General features: G+C 31.0%; 1 protein-coding gene across 5 annotated transcripts; it reads right to left on the bottom strand.

The window, feature by feature from the left end:
* Window positions 1–8,795: 8,795 nt before the first annotated feature.
* Window positions 8,796–20,785, bottom strand: LOC139484657 (thyrotroph embryonic factor-like). 5 transcript variants are annotated; one of them, XM_071268489.1, is made up of 6 exons: window positions 20,563–20,766; window positions 16,955–17,293; window positions 15,988–16,083; window positions 14,975–15,061; window positions 13,756–13,838; window positions 8,796–12,036 (listed from the first exon to the last, which is right to left on the bottom strand). In XM_071268489.1, the coding sequence occupies exons 1-6, from the start codon at window positions 20,651–20,653 to the stop codon at window positions 11,794–11,796; spliced, it is 939 nt and encodes a 312-aa protein (XP_071124590.1). In that variant the 5' UTR covers window positions 20,654–20,766; the 3' UTR covers window positions 8,796–11,793. The 5 variants fall into 5 exon arrangements, 3 of the variants coding, with proteins under 3 accessions (XP_071124590.1, XP_071124593.1, XP_071124591.1); XR_011655130.1 differs by lacking the exon at window positions 14,975–15,061 and having other exon boundaries at window positions 10,973–11,081; window positions 11,137–12,036; XR_011655131.1 differs by lacking the exon at window positions 15,988–16,083 and having other exon boundaries at window positions 10,973–11,081; window positions 11,137–12,036.
* Window positions 20,786–23,885: the final 3,100 nt, after the last annotated feature.

Below are 23,885 nucleotides of genomic sequence, written 5' to 3'. Positions count from 1 at the left end.
AACATTAGTTTATAACATAACTGGTCAAGTAAAGGAGCATTAGTCTATAACATAACTGGTCAAATAAAGGAACATTAGTCTATAACATAACTGGTCAAATAAAGGAGCATTAGTCTATAACATAACTGGTCAAATAAAGGAACATTAGTTTATAACATAACTGGTCAAATAAAGGAGCATTAGTCTATAACATAACTGGTCAAATAAAGGAACATTAGTTTATAACATAACTGGTCAAATAAAGGAGCATTAGTCTATGATATAACTGATAAAAAAGGGAGCATTAGTTTAAACATTACTGGTCAAGTAAATGAGCATCAGTCGATAACATAGATGGTTAAGTAAAGGAATGTTGGTCTATAACCCAACTGGTCAAATTAGGGAGCATCAGTCTAAAACATAACTGGTCATGTATTTGAGCATTGGTCTATAACACAACTGGTAAAGTAATTGAGTATTGGTCTATAACCTCATTGGTCAAGTAAAGGAGAATCAATCTATAGCATAACTGGTCAAATAAAAGAGTATCAGTCTATAACATAACTGGTCAAGTAAGGGAGAATTAGTCTTAAACATAACAAGTCAAAAAAGGGTTCATTAGTCTTAAATCTAACTGGTGAAATATGTGTGTCAATGGTTATCTAACCACATCACTTTATTTTACATAAGTAACATAATGACGACAAAGCCATCAGGACAGTTTATGTTGGTTATATTTTAACTAGAACACTGTAATGGTGTAATTTTGGTTAATTATTACCCCCAAAAAATATAGAACTTAAATATATAATATATTTGTATTTTTACAAATAATTAATCAACTTACTGTTAGCCTTTGCCTCGTTCGTTTGTTTGTAATCATGTCAAATGTAACATTTTAATCTCGTTAATGGGACACAAATTTATTGTCACCAAAATATCACAAGGAAGCACAATTCACACGATGATGTCAATTTAGCTGGTTTTTTATGATGATTATTTTAAGAACTTAATTGTGTAATACAGGTACTTGTCTCTGAAAAAAATATATACTTATAGTTATAATAATTTAAGAATCGAAAGTGGAAGATATGAGTTAATAAAAGATGAAAATGGGAAAAGGGTAATATTAGAAAGGAATAAGAGAACTTGTCAATTATGTAATTACAACTGTGTTGAAGATGAACCCCATTTTTTGATTGAATGCCCTCAATATAACATTGATACAGAAATATTTTTCAAAGATATTATTATGTCTAATAAGAACTTTTGTGTGCTTAATAATAAACACAAATTTCTGTGGTTAATGACAAATGAAGATAGACACATTTAAATCCATTTATGTAATTTTCTAGTAAAGAACAAAACTATTGTCTTGTCTTAATAATAAACATACATCATTGATTTATGCACTGTTTTGTATACATTACAATATGTTTTATTTTTTATGTGTATTCTCCCCAGCTGCAACACGTGGTAAAAAAGACTGTACCATTATAAACATTATATATATATATGATAAGTACGTCTGAGTCAGTGACAACCCTACAACAGATGTATCCATCGGATCGCCATCAATGATGGTGATACATGGCTGTGTACATAATGTATATACAACTCGTCTAAACATCAACCCAACAATGTTAGATCTGTAAATTTGCTTTCGCAAATTTTTGGTTCTTCCCTCGCCGGGATTCGAACCCATGCTACTGTGATATCGTGACACCAAATCGTCTGCACTGCAGCCGTCCCGCTAGACCACACGACCACCTGGGCTCTCAAAAAAAGAACCAAAAATTTGCGAAAGATCTAACATTGTTGGGTTGATGTTTAGACGAGTTGTATATACATTATGTACACAGCCATGTATCACCATCATTGATGGCTATCCGATGGATACATCTGTTGTAGGGTTGTCACTGACTCAGACGTACTTATGAATATAATTATTTTCTGTGACTGTATCTTACATTAATTTGTAGGATCCTTTACTATAGATAATTTAGCTGATCTGTAACAATAACATCTTCATGCCTTATATATCATGTACTGTAGTACGCCGCTAGATTAAAACTGACGTGGAAAGGTAACACATGGCCAGCGAAAGTTCTTTTTTTGAGAGCCCAGGTGGTCGTGTGGTCTAGCGGGACGGCTGCAGTGCAGGGAAGAACCAAAAATTTGCGAAAGCAAATTTACAGATCTAACATTGTTGGGTATATATATATATGATATATATATATACAACTCGTCTAAACATCAACCCAACAATATAAGATCTGTGAATTTGCTTACGCAAATTTTTTTGTTTTTCCCTCGCCGGGATTATATTATATATTCTAACATTTGTATTCTGTCATTCATTGGATTTTCTTTCTTTCTTTGTTATAATCTTTATGCCTATCGGTGCCCAAAATTGGACAATAAAATTTATCTTATCTTATCTTACATTATATAGTTTTTTATTTCACCAAGTTTTCTATTAACCTTTTCTCTGTCGGTTACGCGCATCTGGCGTATATACTAAATGTAGTCCTGGTATCTATGATGAGTTTATTTAACAGCATTATTCGTCATTTCAAAGATATACTGTAAAAAGAGTTTTGCCCAATGTGAAGGGAGAAAATCAAAAATTTTGATAAGATAGCCACAGGCGCTAGAATAATGGATCTACCTTTCCTTAATATTTAGTTTTTGTGATTTATTTTTTGTATGATTTGTTTTGTATATTTTATCTTATTAACACTTATTTGACTAATGGTGTAATCTTGAGTTGCTTTTTTCAGTACGATATAGCGGGCGTCCGTCGTCCGGGATTTCACAAAAAATGCTTTCAAATTGGAACTGAACTTGGTCATCGTTATTAATAGGTATCTAGATTCAAAATTGTGTCCGATGATCCTGCGTGTTGACCATCATTTTGCATGTTGAATCATTAATGCAAGTGAAATAGTGAAATAATAATTCGCAGCTTGTCTGTTCAATTTTGTCAAAATAAGCTAAGAAACATTGATGATAATTAACTTGCAAGTGAATAATTCAACCTCATTCAATCCATATTCATGCAAACTTCAATTAAACTCCTTTTATATAGATGGATAACGCATGACTTGTGCGTGTTCGGTTACTTAATGGAAATGAAAGTCAACATTGAAAGTGAAACAAAGGTTAATCATTTGATCCACAAAATATCATTCTTATACAGGTAGAAACGATGATTGATATATATCTTTATAGTGTGTGATAACATTTTGTGAGGGGGTTTGATGTTTTCTATAGATATACCACTGTACCAATCAAAATGATTTATTTTTGCAATGTTTTTAGATATGAATTTACGTTGTATCCATGTATTATTTGTGAAACAATGAATGTTTTAAAAGGGCGTACTTTCTGTATAAAGTGATGTTTTGTGTAGATTTTTGAATCTCAAACTTTCTACTACCTTAAATACGCAAATTAATGATCCTAAAACTACACAAATACAGAACGACATGTTTTTGAATTTATAGAAAAACGTTTGGTTGACAGATTATCATTAATTTCGTTATTGAAGAAAAACATGTACTTACAATATCTGTCATTTTTTCCTTTTCCAGTTTATTCCTAACAATTACTATGATTGGACCTGTCATTGTTATTGAATCAAGTTAAGTTGTATCCTAAATTGGTTTTTTTTTACATTTTTTTCTCGAGAATAATTCCCAACAAGGCAAAATTCTAAATACTAGTATGATTAGAAATTCGTTTTACAAGAGAAATATAAAGACACACGAAGGAAAAATTTAAATCAGCAAACAAATTCTGCAGCCAAAGAATTGAATAAGAAAACCAAATCATTTTGTATGACCTCATGCTTGATGGTTTTCAAGTGTATATACAAATGTACCTTGTAAATTATACATGACAACACATTATGTCCTCGATCCTTCAAGAACTACGCATCATATTGACCTCTATAGAACACGTTTTAAAAAGACATGCGTCACAGAGGTTACATGTTTTATGCTTCGAATGTGCATACCGTGTTAGTAAAAGAGAAGCTGCATGTTTGATAGTTAACTTATTATGTTAGTACAAAAAGTTAACTTATTATGTTAGTACAAAAAGTTAACTCATTATGTTAGTACAAATAGTTAACGTATTATGTTAGTACAAATAGTTAACTTATTATGTTAGTACAAATAGTTAACTTATTATGTTAGTACAAAAAGTTAACTTATTATGTTAGTACAAATAGTCAACTTATTATGTTACTACAAATAGTTAACGTATTATGTTAGTACAAATAGATAACTTATTATGTTAGTACAAATAGTTAACGCATTATGTTAGTACAAATAGTTAACGTATTATGTTAGTACAAAAAGTTAACTCATTATGTTAGTACATATAGTTAACTCATTATGTTAGTACAAATAGTTAACGCATACCTGCCAACTTTTCAAAATGCCCATGGGGGTTTTGCGTTCAAGATGGCTGTCATAGTCCTAAAAAACCTTCAAGGGGGCCTGCAAATACATTTGAATGTTGTTTTTTGGCTTCTTCATATTTTTATAAGCCTACAGTCATTGTAAAATTAATTGTTTTGTTAAAATTGTGGACAAAATTGCTCTTTCAAATTTTCGATTTGTAGCCTCCATGGGGGAACACTCCCGCAAAAAGTGACAGTTGGCAGGTATGGTTAACGTATTATGTTAGTACAAATAGTTAACGTATTATGTTAGTACAAATAGTTAACGTATTATGTTAGTACAAAAAGTTAACTTATTATGTTAGTACAAATAGTTAACGTATTATGTTAGTACAAATAGTTAACGTATTATGTTAGTACAAATAGTTAACGTATTATGTTAGTACAAATAGTTAACGTATGATGTTAGTACAAAAAGTTAACTCATTATGTTAGTACAAACAGTTAACGTATTATGTTAGTACAAATAGTTAACTCATTATGTTAGTACAAAAAGTTAACGTATTATGTTAGTACAAATAGTTAACTTATTATGTTAGTACAAATAGTTAACTTATTATGTTAGTACAAAAAGTTAACTTATTATGTTAGAACAAATAGTTAACTTATTATGTTAGTACAAATAGTTAACTTATTATGTTAGTACAAATAGTTAACCTATTATGTTAGTACAAATAGATAACGTATTATGTTAGTACAAACAGTTAACTTATTATGTTACTACAAATAGTTAACTTATTATGTTAGTACAAATAGTTAACTTATTATGTTAGTACAAATAGTTAACTTATTATGTTAGTACAAATAGTACAAATAGTTAACGTATTATGTTAGTACAAATAGTTAACGTATTATGTTAGTACAAAAAGTTAACTCATTATGTTAGTACAAACAGTTAACGTATTATGTTAGTACAAATAGTTAACGTATTATGTTAGTACAAAAAGTTAACGTATTATGTTATTACAAATAGTGAACTTATTATGTTAGTACAAATAGTTAACTTATTATGTTAGTACAAAAAGTTAACTTATTATGTTAGTACAAATAGTTAACTTATTATGTTAGTACAAATAGATAACGTATTATGTTAGTACAAATAGATAACTTATTATGTTAGTACAAATAGATAACGTATTATGTTAGTACAAATAGTACAAATAGTTAACTTGTTATGTTAGTACAAATAGTTAATTTATTATGTTAGTACAAAAAGTTAACTTATTATGTTAGTACAAATAGTTAACTTATTATGTTAGTACAAAAAGTTAACTTATCATGTTAGTACAAATAGTTAACTTATTATGTTAGTACCCTGTTGGTTATGATTCAATGCAAACTTTGTGTGTAGCTAATGCGCATTATTGTATTTCCTTGATACGGTATTTTAATTATGACCTGTCAAAATGACAAAACGTTTATACATTAATTTAAACCTATAGATTTTTAATGTATTTTGGTGTGACAATAGCGTGCAGCAAACACGTGGATTTTCGTTTATGTAAGCCTCTATATTTGAAGCAATAAAATGCTCAAATTCATGATAAGATATCCTTGTTCGTCACTCAAAATAAATGGTATATAATGCAAATTGTGACAATAAAACATTATTTATATAATCCGCAACCACAAGAGTAAATAATATGACTAAAAAAAAAGAACTCATAACTTATAAGCAAGGCTTTCATGATCTTTATTACATTGTACCTGATCTTGGTTTTAAATTGATTCTTTTATCATCAAAGTCAAACATAGAAAATATGAACACCGGGTAGTCAATAAAGAATAGCAGAAAATAGTATGAATTCGAAAATTGTAAAAATGACCATTTATACTGGTTTTGCAGTGCTAAAACTTATGTAGTGGTCCTGTGTGACCAGATGGACCGATTTTAACGAAAATGAAGAAAAAGGCACAATTTATGCAGTTTACCATCCAAATTTCTGTATGGAAAACATCGCACACATGAAAAAGGAACAACAAAAAATTGACGAATATTTTCTTTTACCAAGTTTATACTATACCGAACTATTACTGAATAAAAAAAAAGTGAAAAAGATTTGACATTTTACTAAAGGCTAACTTGATTTCTATGATTTTTCCCTAACTGCTAATATAACACTATTTGGCGATGGGCTGTGATTCTCAATGTGACAACCCAGTCCACAATAGACCAGAAGTAGAGGATGTAAACAACTATAGGGCACTAGACGACCTTCAACCATGAGCGAAAACACAAACCGCTTAGTATAGACATGCTTAAGTTTAATGTCGACTTATATAAGACATTGCATAACAACTTGTCAGTTTACACAGTCAAGTATTCCTCATTCCAAACTATTAAAAGACAAGGTGAGTAATTTTTTTCCTGTTTCATAAAAAAAGAATGTCAAACGAAAATACAAGTATGTTCTAGGGAGCTCGAGGAACAGAAAATTCTCTGAAGTTGTCATCATAAAGATTCTTGATTCCATGCATGTGATTGATAACATGTTTTTTAACGCTTGGGGGACGTGTTTCTCAAAAGACAATTGGCATTCCAATGGGAACCAACGTTGCTCCTCTTCTTGCAAACTAGAAGCTGACTTCTTTCGAAGAAAGAAAATAAACTATTATTCCTCAACAATACGTTCCAATATATAAATTGTCATCTTACTAAATAATTCAAGTTTGGCAACTATTTTTAACGCTTTTATATCCCATGAAACTTGAAACAAAGGATACATCAGATACAGTTAGGTATACCTCACATATGAACTTACATCTCGAAATTGACAAAACACAAGATATCATTTCGGCTTCCTATTTCTATGTAGCAATATTCAAGCAGTGCCTGTATATAGAGTGGGTATATTTTCTATTGAGAGGGTTGCTGCTTACAAGGAAGCTATTGGACCAAGATTTCCAAGTGAAGAAGTTGAAATCATATCTTTCAAAAAATTCAGAAACTATTACAAGTTGTCAGACCGATAGGAAATATTGGTACCACAGATGAGTGATATGTTCCAAATGTAAGAACCACAATCCTGTCCTCTTTAACTCGAATGTGACCTCTGTACTAGACATATATCACTTTGGTTATACTTGCCTGATCAGCACCATGGGTACAACATAATGAGCAGAATTTGCTTTCCCTTCTTAAGCACACAAATTCACCGATGTGTTTTGTGTACTGTTGTGTCAGTCTTCTGCTTTCTTTGAGGTGTTTTGTGTACTGTTGTGTCAGTCTTCTGCTTTCTATGAGGTGTTTTGTGTACTGTTGTGTCAGTCTTCTGCTTTCTATGAGGTGTTTTGTGTCCTGTTGTGTCAGTTTCCTGCTTTCTATGAGGTGTTTTGTGTACTGTTGTCAGTCTTCTGCTCTCTATGAGGTGTTTTGTGTCCTGTTGTGTCAGTCTTCTGCTTTCTATGAGGTGTTTTGTGTACTGTTGTGTCAGTCTTCTGCTTTCTATGAGGTGTTTTGTGTACTGTTGTGTAAGTCTTCTGCTTTCTATGAGGTGTTTTGTGTACTGTTGTGTCAGTCTTCTGCTTTCTATGAGGTGTTTTGTGTACTGTTGTGTCAGTCTTCTGCTTTCTATGAGTTTTTTTGTGTACTGTTGTGCGTCTTTCTATGCGGTGTTTTGTGTACTGTTGTGTGTCTTTCTATGAGGTGTTTTGTGTACTGTTGTGTGTCTTTCTATGAGGTGTTTTGTGTACTGTTGTGTATCTTTTCATCGTTTTTCGTTTTTACCATGACTTTGTCAGGGTTTTAAAAAAAATACTTAGGAGTTTTGAATATCTCTTTGGTATCTTTCTTCTTATACTTTGGAAGAATTACTACTTTCACTTTCACTTCTACATTTTGATCCACATGTTTTACTTTTCATGAATCCAGGAACAAAGGGACTACAAAATCATCCAATCCTACAACTTTAAAAGTAAACACACTTTGCCTCCTCTCTTACTGTATTTGGTACCAATAATGCTGGTGGACAATTGATCTAGGGTCAGCATGTGCAGGATGGAAATTTTTTATCAACAATATAGAATCTGTCAAGTTCATGATGAACCCAGCAATGTTGTCATAGCTGATTTGCAAAACTCTTTTCAATTTCTTTTGATTGTAGCTTTCCTTCTTTTTATGTGATTGTTTCCAAACTTTTGGATATGCATATGTCTGTTGAAGCTTTATACAGGGAAATTTGGTTAGTTTGATTTTGGTCAAGGAATTTACTGCTGCAAAGTTTATCCAGAAAAAGTTAAATCTGCAAATCTGGTGTGTTGGATTTTGATCTTGGAATATTTTAATATAAAATTCTGCTTATTTGATAAAGGTATTCAAGGTGACAAATAAATGATTAAATATAAATAGTAAAAAACAAATTTATTAACATGTACTAACAATGCCAATAGTCAGGAGATACAACTATGAAAACTTAACAATACATTACAATTATGTTTTAAACAGAATTTACATTGAGTTCTTTGTGGTAAGTATAAGACTTTCCAGAAATACACCTATTAAAGTAACAGTTTCTAAATGTTAAAAGTTTAGACTCTGAAATCAATGTCACACTGACAAAATATATTCAATACTACACTGAATTTTTATCTAAACTTTCTAAATAAAAAAAATGTATAAAATAATGACTTATTTGGCTGTATGTCATCTGTACCTGAGAGAGAGAAACATTTTGTCAGTCTTTTATAATAAATGTGAAACATGTTCTATCACATATTAAATTGTAACTTATATATGGTTTAAAGTACGCATCCTCCTATGTATATAATATATATATATGTACAGAAATAACATATGAAGCAATTTTTTTATTTTTTTTAATTACCTTTTTTCTTCAAGTTTTGATCCAATTTATCATTTGTCAGTCAAAAATGTATATAGAGTTTCTTTAACAATATCACTTATTCAAAGGTTTGTTCATTCAATTTTGGTCATTTGTTGTTATATGAGAAGTAAAATTTGCTTCATGTTATTTTGCATAAAAGTTCACAGACCATTCTATTTACAACTATAACTGACAATTCTTAAATCCACTTTGGACTATTTGTCTTACATTGTGTGATCTCATCATCCTTGTTAATGATGTCTGAACCGATTAAACAAAACCTTCCCATAATGCAACAGCATCTCTGAACAAGTTTATTATCCAGTCTGTATTCAGACTAGTGTTACTTGATAACAGTCCAATCCAACCAAGACATGAGATTACAATGTTCAAAGGCTTTCAATAGTCCAGGTCTTAAACAAATTGTAGTTCATTTTCTATACATCACAAAGTCTAAAAATCTGTCTTTTACTTGCTAGCCAACAAAAGTACATGCTTTACTTTTTAAACTTTCACTTGATTTTTTACCTTTTTACATATTTATTTCTTTTTTTTTAATTTTTTTTCCATCATTTTTAATTTTTTAGTATTTTTTTTTAATGTTTATTTTTTTTTTTATTTTTTTTTTTTCAACAAAAGATCAATTATATATAACTATCACTAAATATTTCTGAATTTGTTTTAAGAATCGTTTTTAAACATTCATGTTCTCAGAACACAAAGGTATACAGATTCTCCTATTCTATCTTCAGAACAAACAGTTATACAAATTCTCAATTTTTTTTTCTTTTCTGTTATGAGTTCATAATTAAAACCATAGAATAGTAAGAATGAAAACATTGTGTTAGACAGAAATAAAATTAACACTATGTCATGAAATAAAAAGATTATAATGATGACATGATGAAAATGATACAAAAAATAATATTTTACATCAATGAAAATATAGACAAATAGATTATTTCATATACATTTAAACATTTAACGTTCTTTGTTAAAAATTTAGGATACTTTCTTCTCCTTTCAATAGATATATAAATCTCAATGTTCTAGTATCTTTTTTGGTCACCTACAAATATCAAGGGAATAAACAAAAAGAAAACAGCCTGACAGAATTGATCTAAAATATAAGATATATCTTTAATTGAGAGAATAAAATATAACTCCATAAAAATTTTCTAAATAAATCTAGATGTCCATGATTTTGAAATGTAAAAATTAAAAAAAAATACCCGTATATATGTCAACTTTCTTTTCCACAATAAAAGAAATGAAATGACACTTTATTTCATTATTTCATAATTTATAAATGATTCGATCAAATCTTGTCAAGAAAAAACCTTCTGTTTCAATTCCTTTATGGTAAAAAATGTCAAAAGGAAAAAAATTGTGCTGTATTCCATATATTTGAGAATTCTACTTGAAATTAATGGTTTATATGAGTGTTTATTATTAAATACAAATACATAACCTAACAATTATGTGGTTTAAACAAAGTATAATTACAAGCAGTTCACTAACTTCAGTCAAAAAGAACCTTTAAAGAATGTAATATGAACCAAGTTACTTTACAAGCATAAAGCTAACTTATAAATTCACAATACATTACATTACATTAATTCAATATACTTGGTTAAAGTTTTGACCTGTAATTATACCGATTTTACTATAAAATATCCCCCCTTTTTTTTATGGAAAAAAAAGGTATAACAATGCAAACAAGGAGTCAGATTTGAAAGCTAAATACAAAGTTAACAAAGCCCTATCAGGGGCGGATCCAGCCATTTTAAAAAGGGGGGGGGGCCCACCTATATGTCCCCATTCAAATGCATTGATCGTTCAAAAAAAAGGGGGTGTTCCAACCCCCAGAACCCTCCCCCTGGATCCGCCACTGCCTATTATACAGCCTAAAGTTAAATATTGAATATTGGACGACAATTATGTACTGAAAGACAAATTTTAATCTTAAGAATTAATGGCAATAATGATGCATGACCTAGGGTGAAAGGAATAAGATCAAGATTGTACTGTTAATCTAAACTAGCTTTTAGGCCTAACAAAATATATATCTTTTTCCTGCCTCTCACCTTATCTTGAGGTTAATCACAGGAAGTCCAAAGATTTTAGAAATAACTTTTGAGTGAGTAGAGTAGACATTGAATTCTGTTTCTGTGGACTATTCAGTAAAATTTGTATAAATCAAGTGAAAAAGGTTTTCAGAACATATGGAGCAAACTATAAAATATATGTGTAAATCTTGATCAGTATTGAAGAAAATATGATACTTTTTGTATTTGACTGATGCGCTCAAAAAATGTAAAAAAGAATTACGACTTTTAGACCTTTTTTTTTATGTCTTGGGGCAGGGAACAGAAATATATATTTTGTTGGCAGAAGTATTGTTAATCTATTTTACAATCAGTTCATTATACAAAATAAAAACATTAAACAGGAATGCCCTTTGAAATATTAACCATGATAATGTCTGCTGCAGGTTGTGATCAATGTATTAAACCGTTCTCATGATGTGGAATTCAATTTTTTCTGGGCATCTTCTAGAGACTTCTTTATCTGTGCATTTTCTTTCTTGAGTTTTTGAACTTCTGCCGTCAGTGTGTTATTACATTTCTCTAAGTAACATGCTCTCATAGCTATTTGATTTTCCTTCACGCGTCGTGCATCTCTTGAGCGTTTTGCTGCTACATTGTTCTTCTTCCTACGACACCAATATTTGTCGTCTTTTTGTTCATCAGGAACAAATATCTAAAATATAAAAAGAATTTCTCAATATTCAATAAGGACTAAGTATAAATCAGGCTATGGACTTCTTCTTTCGAATTGTTTCATATCTAATATACTTTGCTATTTGATGCTTTTATTAACCTACAATCATTCCAATATAGTTTTGCTCATTATTGAATACAGCAAGTATCTAATAGTTATTAACATCCACATCCTTAGGTTTCTGGTGGCAAATGATCTCATTGACTATCAGACCATGTTACTTTTTTAATATTCACTAAGTTATAAAAGTACCTAAACCAATCAATATCTGATTCATATATTCCTCTCAAGTTATTTAAACCTGATTTTTCAGAACTTGTACAATTTCTTTAATCGCATCATTGAATATTTCTAATGGTCTATAAATAATAATGTTACCATTCATATGTAAATGTTTGATATTTGTAATTTTATTCTAACAAATCCCACTTCATGTTCAATAGAGCTCTCTTTACATGTATGGCCATGCATGGAGTATAACTATCATTGATGCAGAAGAAAGTTATACCTGTTGCAGGGAGGTGTGATGATTAACAAATTTTAGGTAGCAAAAACCTTTTGTGCTTATTTAAATAATTATAGAACCTGAGTAAGGTGTTATATAAACACCTGACAGACTAACAAACAGAGAAACAGATCTAGGTATAATTATTTCAACCAAAATATTGATTATGGAAATATCTTAATAAACAGCTGCGTCATGAGCGCATGACACACCAGTTGCTTTTTTAAGAATATAGTTCAATAACTTTTCAATGTTGTATCAGAAATTCCAAATCAAAAGGAGATTATCTAAATAGATATAAATCAGTCACCAAAGTTTCATGCTAACTGCTCAAGACTGTACATCTCAATTGTGCTAAATATACCATAAGATATACATGATAAAGTCATCCTTGATAAACATTTGGTATAAATATCTTATAATAGTGTGTTAGACATGTGGTTTGTAGACCCGACATGATAAAGACTCCTCAGTGGCCCTAAAATCAGAACAGTTGGAATGTCAAATCTACAAGGACCATAACTCTGCAAGAAAATTGTCAGACCAGAACAAAATCTTAATTCGATCAGAAATTTGTCACAACTCAACAATACACCAAATATCAAAGCAATATCAATATAAAGTGTGAAAAATTGATTTGCTGGACTGACAGATGGACAGACAGACGAATGGAGTGCAAACCTAAAGTCCCCTTTGACTAGGTTGGTAGAGGACTAATAATCTAGCATTAAATGCTCTAAATTCCTTTTATCACAGCAAAACTTCTTGGGACAAATTTTTTATTTGAAGTGAATCATCAAATTTCATAAAAATTTTAAAGGAAAACCTTGTGACTGTCTTAAACCAATCACATCAACACTAATTCATCCAAGGTGAACTCATTTGTATTATAGTGCTGATATGTTTGCTTCTTATGGAATGTAGAATTTCTCATCTTTGATCTTTAGTTTTTTTACTTTGAAGCATGTTACCAGAAAAAAACATATACATGATATATGCCTCATTGTTATAAATGAAAGTCAAATGTTGGTCCATGAACACATGATTTTTTGAAAACTGTCTCCAATTGACACCACCAATTGTTGTATGACGTCTGAGGAGTAAAATTATCTATTTATCCATCATGATGTTATCAATCAATTAATAGAAAACATGAGCTATTCTGAGTGGACATTAATCGTTTGCTAGCTCACCTTTCGTGATTTCTTAATCATTGGTTGTGGTTTAAGTTCATCTTCTGAAAATTTTCTTTCTTTTGGATTAAATGTTTCTTCTCCTAAAATTAAACAACATTTGATCATAGCAACAGTTATTAATGTTTCACTACTGATAATAGTGTTACACATGTAAAATCATTTCAAAAGTTATAAAGCTGGAAATCAAACTTTTAATGTATTTTTTACATGTATGAACGTAATGAAGTCCTGCACAAAATATTTACATTACATGTAGTATGAAGTTAGTATGATGCATAAGATATTTTTACAGATATTGAAGGAACAAAGTAAAAGACAGTTAAAATACAATGATATCAAATTCTTATTCATTTTGTCACAAAATTTACAAATGTAATAGTTCATTTCTCATTTTCTTAAAAGATAAACATTTGCTCTTAAAATGCATGTTATAAATAAGGGTCCAGTTATTTTTGACTCTACAAAGATATGATTATAAAATCTAATGTTAAATTTGAGTTGACAGCATAAGGATGTCCAAGAACATCATCATCATCAGGACAAGGGGAAATTACAAAATCTAATAAAACTAATTGGGATACTTATTGTGGAAAAGGGGAAATTACAAAAATCTACCAATCTCGTAATGTTATGGACTGAAGTCTTTGAAAAAAGCCAATACTGTATTTGCTAATTCAATTATTGACCCTGTTATTATAGATACAAGTTGTTTCCCTTTAGATGGGCATATAATATACTTGAAAATAAATAGCTCACTGAGAGAGGAAATTTATCTGTATGCTGACCTAAAATTGCTTATACCCACTTCATTTGAACTCTGGTTGATAGATGTCTAACTGGAAATCATACCAAAAATATCCTTATTCTTCTTAAGTGTGTAAACTATTTAAATCTTGAAATCTTCAAAGCTTAAAACTTTTAATATTAAGATGTTCATCACCTATATCATGAATATGAATCGCTTTAATTTTATTATCAATGAGTATCATCCCATTTTGTCCAGTTTACAACAAGTCTACATTTGACAAAAGGAAACACGTGTTAAAAGTCTGTAATAACAAAATCAAGTCAATAATTAGCAAATAGACCATTGATGCCTCTAATTTTATGTAGTTGTATGGAAGTTTTTTCATATTTATACATGTATATCTCAACTTCCTCTTTTACCAGGCAAAATATTTTGACCAGTATATATATTGGTCAATAATGTTTTTACCTGGGACATTAACCAATTCTTGTTCCCCCTCCTCAACGCTAAAATCTATTTCTACTACAGGGGAACGCCTTTCTCCATTCTGTACGACTACAACATAGGAATATCATTGGTTAACATCATTCTATAGTTTAATAAACAATGATAAATGTGCTGCCCTCCAACCAGACAAGATGTCATTTTAGGAATCATACATTCATTGTATAATTACACAGACTTAAACGACATCTTGCTTTGTGAAACATGCCTGAATAAGAAACCTTTTTTAAATTGACTTTCTAACCTATGTTTCATTTGTAAAATTCATTTTTAGAAAGGATAGACGCATGGCTACTTCAAACTGGTTAACATCCTGACAGAAATTTAAATAAGACATTATTGGTTAATCTATCTTAGGATTAAAGTTTAAATTAATCCATAAAATCATTTATAATCAAAAATAAAATGCTACGGTAAAAAGATTTTAAGTCTTAAATAATCTTTTCCATATCTATCATAGATGCTAATCAGCCATTTAAGACCTTCCTAAAGACACCTAATGATTAAATCAATACTACATGGTGTACGTGAGTATATGAATGTTCAGGCGATTTCTTTTTCAGGCATTGTCATGATTATATATAATGAGACAATAATGAAAGGATCAAATTTGTTTAGTTTTGTCTCTGATAATCCTTCATTATTGCTAGCAAAATCAAAAGTCAAAGCTAAAACAATCCAACTTAGATTAAAAAGATTTGGTTAATATAAACATATCTGTATGCTCATCAATGTATTAATTAAAAGTAACTGTTTTCATTTTACAATGCAAAATGTGGAACTTTGAAAAAAATGGAAATTTCCAATAAACAAAACATATACATGTACATGTATGTTATTTTTAACATGTTTATTTTATTTAGAATAATAAGATATATGTATGTATTTTGAGCTTTCTGAATCTTTAACCTTCGATGGACTGTTTTAGCTACAGATAACCAATGTAGGAATGAGAAAAGGTTCAGTATAAGACCGACCTGGTACGGTTGATAAGATCACATCTTGTTCAGCGACATTGAATTCAATGTTTATATCTAACAGACTACCACTTTCTACAACATCTTTCTTTTTCTCTGAAATTCAGAGCAAATCAACTGTTACTATGGAAACAGATTTATAGATTTAATATTTTTTTTGTTTTCTTCAGCCTGTAAGCTTTTAATCATTTATATCAATAAATGTATGTACCCGGTCATTGACTGTGTAATGCTTATTGTGTGTGAAAAACACAAATGCCTCTGTTTGATTACTGTAAAAAACATGGTGTCTCCTTCTGTCATTGTCTGTTTGCAATTAAATGTTATCTTAGATTTACAACTGAGATCAGTTTGTATTCAGTTTGCATTTATCTTCAATACATGTAATATTACATTTCTGTATGTGTACAAATTTTAAATTCATGTGGATATTTATGTACATGTAAATGTTACTTTGTATTTAGAAGTAAATATGTGTACCCTTTCATACAATATTGATGTGTAAACATTTTTTTAAAGTAAAGGGATCAGCAAGCTTTATAACTTATAAGAGTGTATGTCAAATGCTGAACTGCTCAATCACATATTAAACCAGATCCATTCACAATACGCTTCCTTGTCACATGACATTCACAAATGTTCCTGTCACATGACGTTCATAAAAGTTTCAGTCACATGACGTTCACCAATGTTCCTACCACATGACATTCACAAATGTTCCAGTCAAATGACGTTTACAAATGTTCCAGTCACAGGACGTTTACAAATGTTCCTGTCACATGACATTCACAAATGTTCCAGTCACATGACGTTCACAAACGTTCCAGTCACATGACATTCACAAATGTTCCAGTCACATGATAATAACAAATGATCTAGTCACATGAGGTTCACAAATGATCCTGTCACATGATGTTTACATATGTTCCAGTCACATGATGTTCGCAAATGTAACTTATATAAATACCTTCTTCACAAGATTCTTCATCTGAATCTGAATCCTCCATGTCATCTTCTTGAGGACTTTGAATTTCCTTGATGTTGACTGTCGATGTAGGTGCAGAGTCTGACTCCTTAGGAGAAGAAACTTGGCTGTCATTAGACTTACTGCTTCCATTAGAAGCCTCATTGAGGTCTACAGGGATGCCATTCTCAGATAAAAACTCATCTAAGTCCATATACTCTAAACTTATGTCCCCATCAGTGTAGTCAGCACTGCTCCATAAATTTGGACCCAGAAAAGCTGACGTGGGGTCAAATGTAGGTGACATACTACCCTTCTCCTTTGGCTTGAGACTTCCTCCATCTGAAATTACAAAAGTTTTGTACTACATTGTACATGCAACATCATGGCTAACATACAAAATGTTTGTTACAAAACAAGGTAGTTTAAGTTTTTAACAATTCAGATATTTAATAACCATTCCAGGAAATAAAAATATTTTAATGTTCTTAACTAATGAAAATACATATCATTTAGTTTTCAGAGTTCTGACAGGCTATGTCTCTGCAAAATTACATTAATTGTAATTGCAAAGGATCACTAGTTAAAATTTCAGCGACCCTTACCACTAGAAAAGATTATATCTATCAGATTTAAACATGATTTTTTTTCAGTCAAAAGCAATAGAGGAGCAATCCTCATGTAACAAAGATATTTAATGTATCAATTAAAACAATGATATTGATTGAACCAAATCAAAACAGACTTAACTTTTTAATTTACTATAGTTTTGCATCAATCATAATATCATGATATAAATAAATTATGAGATACAGGTAGACCTTTTAGCACTTGTGTTCAAAGAGGAACAACAATGTATACATGTATTTCTTATATTGATTATCATTATTAATACATTTATTATACACATAGCAAATAGTGACACTTCTATATAAAATACCTGTCACTCAAGCTGTCAAAATCAAGTTAACAGAAATCAGACTTACAACATTCATTGAAATTGTGTGTGCAATTACATTATAATATATAAGTGGTACCAAATTTGATAGTACCAAATTTGATAACAGTTATTTATTAATCTATAAGGCACCAAATTTGATATCTTATGTAGCAAGTGTTTGTTAAATTCAGTGTTATTCAAGCAATCTAACTGTCTTGACGTTATCATACTGTTTATCAGTGACCATTGGAAGTACATGTGTACTAACGACTGATATGATAGACAGTACATACAGTTCACGTACATGTATATAACTTATATAAGGCCTGTTCACATGAGGGTACCTGAGAGGATTGAAATAGGTAGCAAGTTAGAAGCATTAAGTCACTGCAGTTGAAAAATATTCACTCAATTGATAAGCTAAACAATACATTTTGTAACATGACAAATTCATCTTTGGTTTGATATTTTTACATAAAAATAAAATTTACTGCTGAAATGGTAATATCCACAAAACTTTACTGTTTGATCCACAGAAACCATTAGAACTGATCGTCTACAGGGCATATATAGAGAGCTGCTCATCTACAGGGCATATATAGGGAGCTGCTCATCCACATACATTTGTAAATTAGAAGAGCTGTGCCTGCTGAACTATACAGATCTCATAAGATCTGAATATCTACAGAACCCATGAGAGCTGGTGATCGACAGAACCCATGAGATCTGTATATCTACAGTACCCATGAGAGCTGGTGATTGACAGAACCCATGAGAGCTGGTGATTGACAGAACCCATTAGATCTGTATATCTACAGAACCCATGAGAGCTGGTGATCGACAGAACCCATAAGATCTGTTTATCTGCAGAACCCATGAGAGCTGCTGATCGACAGAACCCATAAGATCTCAGCACGGTATATCTACAGAACCCACAAGAGTTGCTGATCGACAGAACCCATAAGATCTGTATATATCTACAGAACCCATGAGAGCTGCTGATCGACAGAACCCATAAGATTTTCATTTGCTATGAATTTCATAAAAAATGGTAATATTTCTCCTCTCTCAACAAAAAATTGTATATCAATTTAAAATCTTAAAATGTCTGATGTAGAGAATATTGTATAACTCGTGATTCATGTACATTGTATTACATGTATATACACCCTCAGGTCATTTAGTCTGAATGGAGACAAATAATTTACCCCAAGACCATAAAGATATAATTATTGTCTTTGAAAATATAATTATTGTCAATGAAGAATGAAAAGTTTTCAATAATTTTGGAGGGAAGTCATTCACTGATTAGATCATATTTTTTTGAAAAGCATGATAAATGCTTAGTACACAATTTCATTTCACACATCCTGGTGTCAGTGTAATGATACGTAAATATGATATAAAATTATACTAGACTCATTTTTAGAAGTATAAAATAGAACTTCAAACTTCAATTTGCATTATCTTTTAGAATAAATATTTTTTTTAGTTTATTTCATTCCAAAACATAAAATTTTACAAGTTGTATTGATAGTGAAAAAAATCTTAACTTAAAAAGTACTTGCTAAATGACATTAATGGTAATTTTTGGTGCATGACGATAAAATGTCCACTTTCTTTTGAACATTAAGAAAATAGACAGTTTTTGGCGAATCATGCTAATATTTTCAACCAAAAAGGAAACAATATACATTGTATATATATTACTTGAGACCTCTGCAGAATCTCAATAAAAATATGTATAGATTCTACCACTGCATTGAGTGTATTACGTTATTTATCCACTTCAGACAGTTAAATATTTAAATTTGACTGTTGATAAAGGATTAAAATTGTCTTACATATGACAAGATTTTCTGGTGGAATCAGTTTCTCTGGTGATTTTTTAAACAATATGCAGACAATCATAATCCTTCTTTTCGAATGATCTGCCAAAAAATGTGTTCCTTCTACGTGACGTCATCAGACATAGTCGCCTTTTTGCATGTCGTCACAATAGGAAATTCAGAGGAAAGCAAGAAAATTTCAAGGTCATTATCTGATTTTGACCAATGAAGATTTAGAACTGAGATCAAGCGAATAACACGTTGATTAAATTAAAATAATCAACATGTCATGCAAAGGATAATTTGTGTAGGGATTAGAGAAAAAAAAACAATCTGACACTTAATATAAATGTAGCCGAAAATGATGGTTTGATGCCTGATGGTAAATGGCGATCCCACTCTTTATCATAATCTATTTCTATACTGGTTTAAAAAACACACATTTTTATATGTTCATGTATAATTATCTCAACAACAAAAATAACAATATTATTAAATAATTGTGTATACCAGTGTGTTCACAAAACACAACAGATCTCAACTAAGTTATATTTCCCCACATGATGGCACATCTAATGCCAAGGTTTTTTGTTGCCCAGTAAATCTATATCAAATGCGTAGTATTGAAAGACTTGTATTGTCAATTTCTTTGAGATAGTGGTATTTATCTTTTCAATAAATTTCGATAAATGAAATTTGTGTTGCAAGCTATATACATTTGTTTTATTGATTTAGAAATGTGCATATATTGTACTGTTCTTTGCTTGTGGAACCACCAAAAAATTGTTATACAACACATAATTTGACCTTCGCCTCTGAGACTGAAATCGATTTAATCTTACCTTTATTAAATTGTGGCGGATTTTGGAGAACTGGGTTTTCTAGAAGTTCCTTAAGACTGTAGCTAGTGTGTCCTAATCCAAAAAGTGACATCTTGCTATCTTTTCAATTCTAAAACTGTGAAATCCAAATGTTAGAAACCTGTGTTTACGTTAGTCGACCACACACGTTTGACACCATGCAATAAAATGACTTCAGCCAATCAGAAGACGGGCACTTGTCAATAAGTACTGGTTACCTGTGTGTGAAAACGAATTGAATACGGAGCAAAGCGTATAAGGAATATGGATAGATTTAATGCGGTTTGGATCGGACTGAGAATTATTTGCTCCTTTAATAGAATAGAATGGAAAATTTTATTTTAAGTCGGGTTACATGAAATATTATAAACATAAGCTCCTTTCATACATTGTTTGGGAGTAAAATGTTGTAGTTGAAATTTTAAGTTTTTAACACAAAACGAACGGTTATTAACTAATAAATTGGCTTCAGAATCTACCTCTTTCATTTTATGTCAATCGTCCTGTCAAGACTGTTCAGCTACTGCATGTACAATCTCTGAATAGATTAAACGGCAATTATTTAGTGTTTTTTTGTTGATAATTTGTATTTTTTTTCAGAAGTTTGTGACGTTTTTGCTACATTTATAAAATGTGTGCCTTGTTTTTTTCCTAGATATAATAAGCCTCTTATATTATTTCTAGTTTAAATATATATAATTCCTTAAATTTGACAATTATAATGTAAATAATATATGACATATTGCCAGTGGACCCAATTATTTAAATTAATTTTTTTTAATTCAAAATATATACATTTTTCAGTAAAAAATACTTTATTGCTTGCTTTTTTTTATATAGAAGAGGTTAGAATATATTAAGAGGGCATGTAAAACATAAAAAATATCATATGCTATGATTAGGCGGATCCAATCCAGCCATTTCTAAATGGGGGTTCTAACCACAGTGTCCCAATTCAAAAAGAACTGATCTTAAAAATGGGGGGTCCACAATTAGGTTTTGCCACAGATCTTATGCATTTGTACATGTCCACCGGTCCCAAACATATTAGCTAGTGTTCTTAATGTTATGCTAGTTGCTATCGTAAGTGCCGTGCTTGTAATTAGGAGACAGATTTAATAAAAGCAATTTCCACTTGTTTCTGAATCTTATTTATTTCATGTATCAGAATTGTATACTATAAAATTGGGAATGGAAATGGGGAATGTGTCGAAGAGACAACTTGAGACACTGATGGCCGAAGGTCACCAATGGGTCTTCCACGCAGCGAGAAAATCCCGCACCCAGAGGCGTGCTTCAGCTGGCCCCTAAACAAAAAGTCCGAATCTGACGTCCATGCTGAACTGGTAACAAAAGAAACTTAACTAAATGGCAATGCTACATAAACTGATATTTAGGACTCATAGCAGCCAGTTACCGTGATATGTCAGTTCAAGACCTCAATTAAACTGATTGAAAGATTATGTCTTCTTCATATGAATATCAAGCACTATCCCTCCTGTTAGGGGTTTAGTATTATACCATCATAAAATGTATTAGAAGAATAAAACATCTGTCATGATCTATCATGCCAACAACTGGTTTTAGAATAAATGAATGAATATTAAAGCCAAAATATGCAATCTTTAATGACCTGCCAACAGTATAATAATCGTAACTATATTCCTTCATCACAAGTCTGTTAACAAGTTTTGTTAGCTTTTGAGTTGAATGCCAACATTTTTGTGCTTTGTAAAGAACAATTCCATAAAAAATGGATGTGAAATACCTGAACGTATAAGATGTCTGCATGTTGAATTATATTTACGAATGATGTTCGTGTACAGATGATAACATTTAGTAAATGTTTGACTAGTTTGTGATATCGAAAACCCTGGTGTAATAATTATTCAGTAATACCTGAATAAAAATATTGATGAAAATAAAAAAAGTGTACAAATTGTGTATTATTTTTCCGTATTAAAAAAAAGAAAAATAGTCAAATAGACACGCTCTCCCCCGAATACATTTAGAATAAATTGATCAAAATCATGTTTCATCTATTGAAAAGTCCGTAAACAATCATGGTTTATTTTCTGTACGTGTTAAGTTACCGCCTCGCGTATTTGTGGTGTCCAAATCTGATCAATTCTATAAATACTTCACGTTCTTCAACATGTGTTTATCTTAGCTCAGAACGGTTGTACCGAATCTATTTTTAAAACACTCGATGTCACGGAATTATGAACTCTTAATTCACAAAGCGAACTAGAAAAACAGTCCTGTATAAGTGTCGATTCAGTATATTGAATTAACAGTAATACAAACATATCTTAATAAATCCATTGATACTGTAAAAGTTTTAAAACTTTTTGCTCGATCTATAAATTGCATCTATGATCGAGTCACGTGAATCGAAAATCTCCCTCGTTATTGGACACGTTTACAACTCACGTGATGAATACAAGTCAGTACGGTTGTACTCAACAAAGATCAACAAATCGTCGTCTCAAATAAACCATGCACGCGTTATCAAAATATTAGGGTGAATGACCGCAGAGAAATAAATTCAACCGACAATCAATCCCGAAAAGTAAAAGAGACAATTTAAAATTTGATGAGAATAGATATTTGGAAAATATGTCATTATTGATATTATTTGGTGAGGCTAAATCAAGGATTTGCATAGTAAAATTCTTACTAAACAAATCCTTGTCTAAATCAAGTTGTTTAAGAAGAAGAAAGTGTATTATACAGTAATCTCTAATAAATATGTGTGCTATTTTCGATTTTATACCGCAGTCCCACTAGGCCACGATCGCACTACGATCTGTGATTGAAAAAAATGCAAATTTTGATGATCGTAGTAATTAATTTAAGGTCGTATCACGGTCGTGGTGAGGTCTTCACGAGTCAAGATCGTGCACGATGAGCGTGGCCAACTTTGAACATGTTCAAAACAATCGTGGCGCGGTCGTGGCAAATCAGGTCGTAGACTAGTAGAAGCGTATAGTGAGAGCGCACCAAGGTCGTAATAAGATCTAATAAGATCACAAAGGTCGCTGTACCATCGTAGAGAGAGCGTGATTCTATTCGGAGGGACTGCGCTACGATCTCACAACGACGTTAACGTTATTACGAGTCGACCTCACTACGACCATCACGTTATCACCGCGACCCAACTACGCTTCCACTACGACTATACCACGTTTACACCACGCTGTTCAAGACCATAGTACGATTCTATCACGCCCTTGCCGTCCCATCACGCTTCTTAATTACGACCTGAATACATTCATACTACGACCATCATTCTCATTGTCATG

This window comes from Mytilus edulis, chromosome 8, assembly GCF_963676685.1.
Source record: "Mytilus edulis chromosome 8, xbMytEdul2.2, whole genome shotgun sequence".
NCBI lineage: Eukaryota > Metazoa > Mollusca > Bivalvia > Mytilida > Mytilidae > Mytilus > Mytilus edulis.
Note: the sequence above shows the minus strand (reverse complement) of the source record. Positions and strands in the feature narration are given on the sequence as shown.

Coding starts and splice junctions, on each gene's coding strand:
- LOC139484657 (XM_071268489.1), bottom strand. CDS start 20,653: ATGTCACTTTTTGGATTAGGACACACTAGCTACAGTCTTAAGGAACTT. Junction 17,294..20,562: donor TCCGCCACAATTTAATAAAG/GTAAGATTAAAT, acceptor TTGTAATTTCAG/ATGGAGGAAGTCTCAAGCCA. Junction 16,084..16,954: donor TGAAGAATCTTGTGAAGAAG/GTATTTATATAA, acceptor TCTGAATTTCAG/AGAAAAAGAAAGATGTTGTA.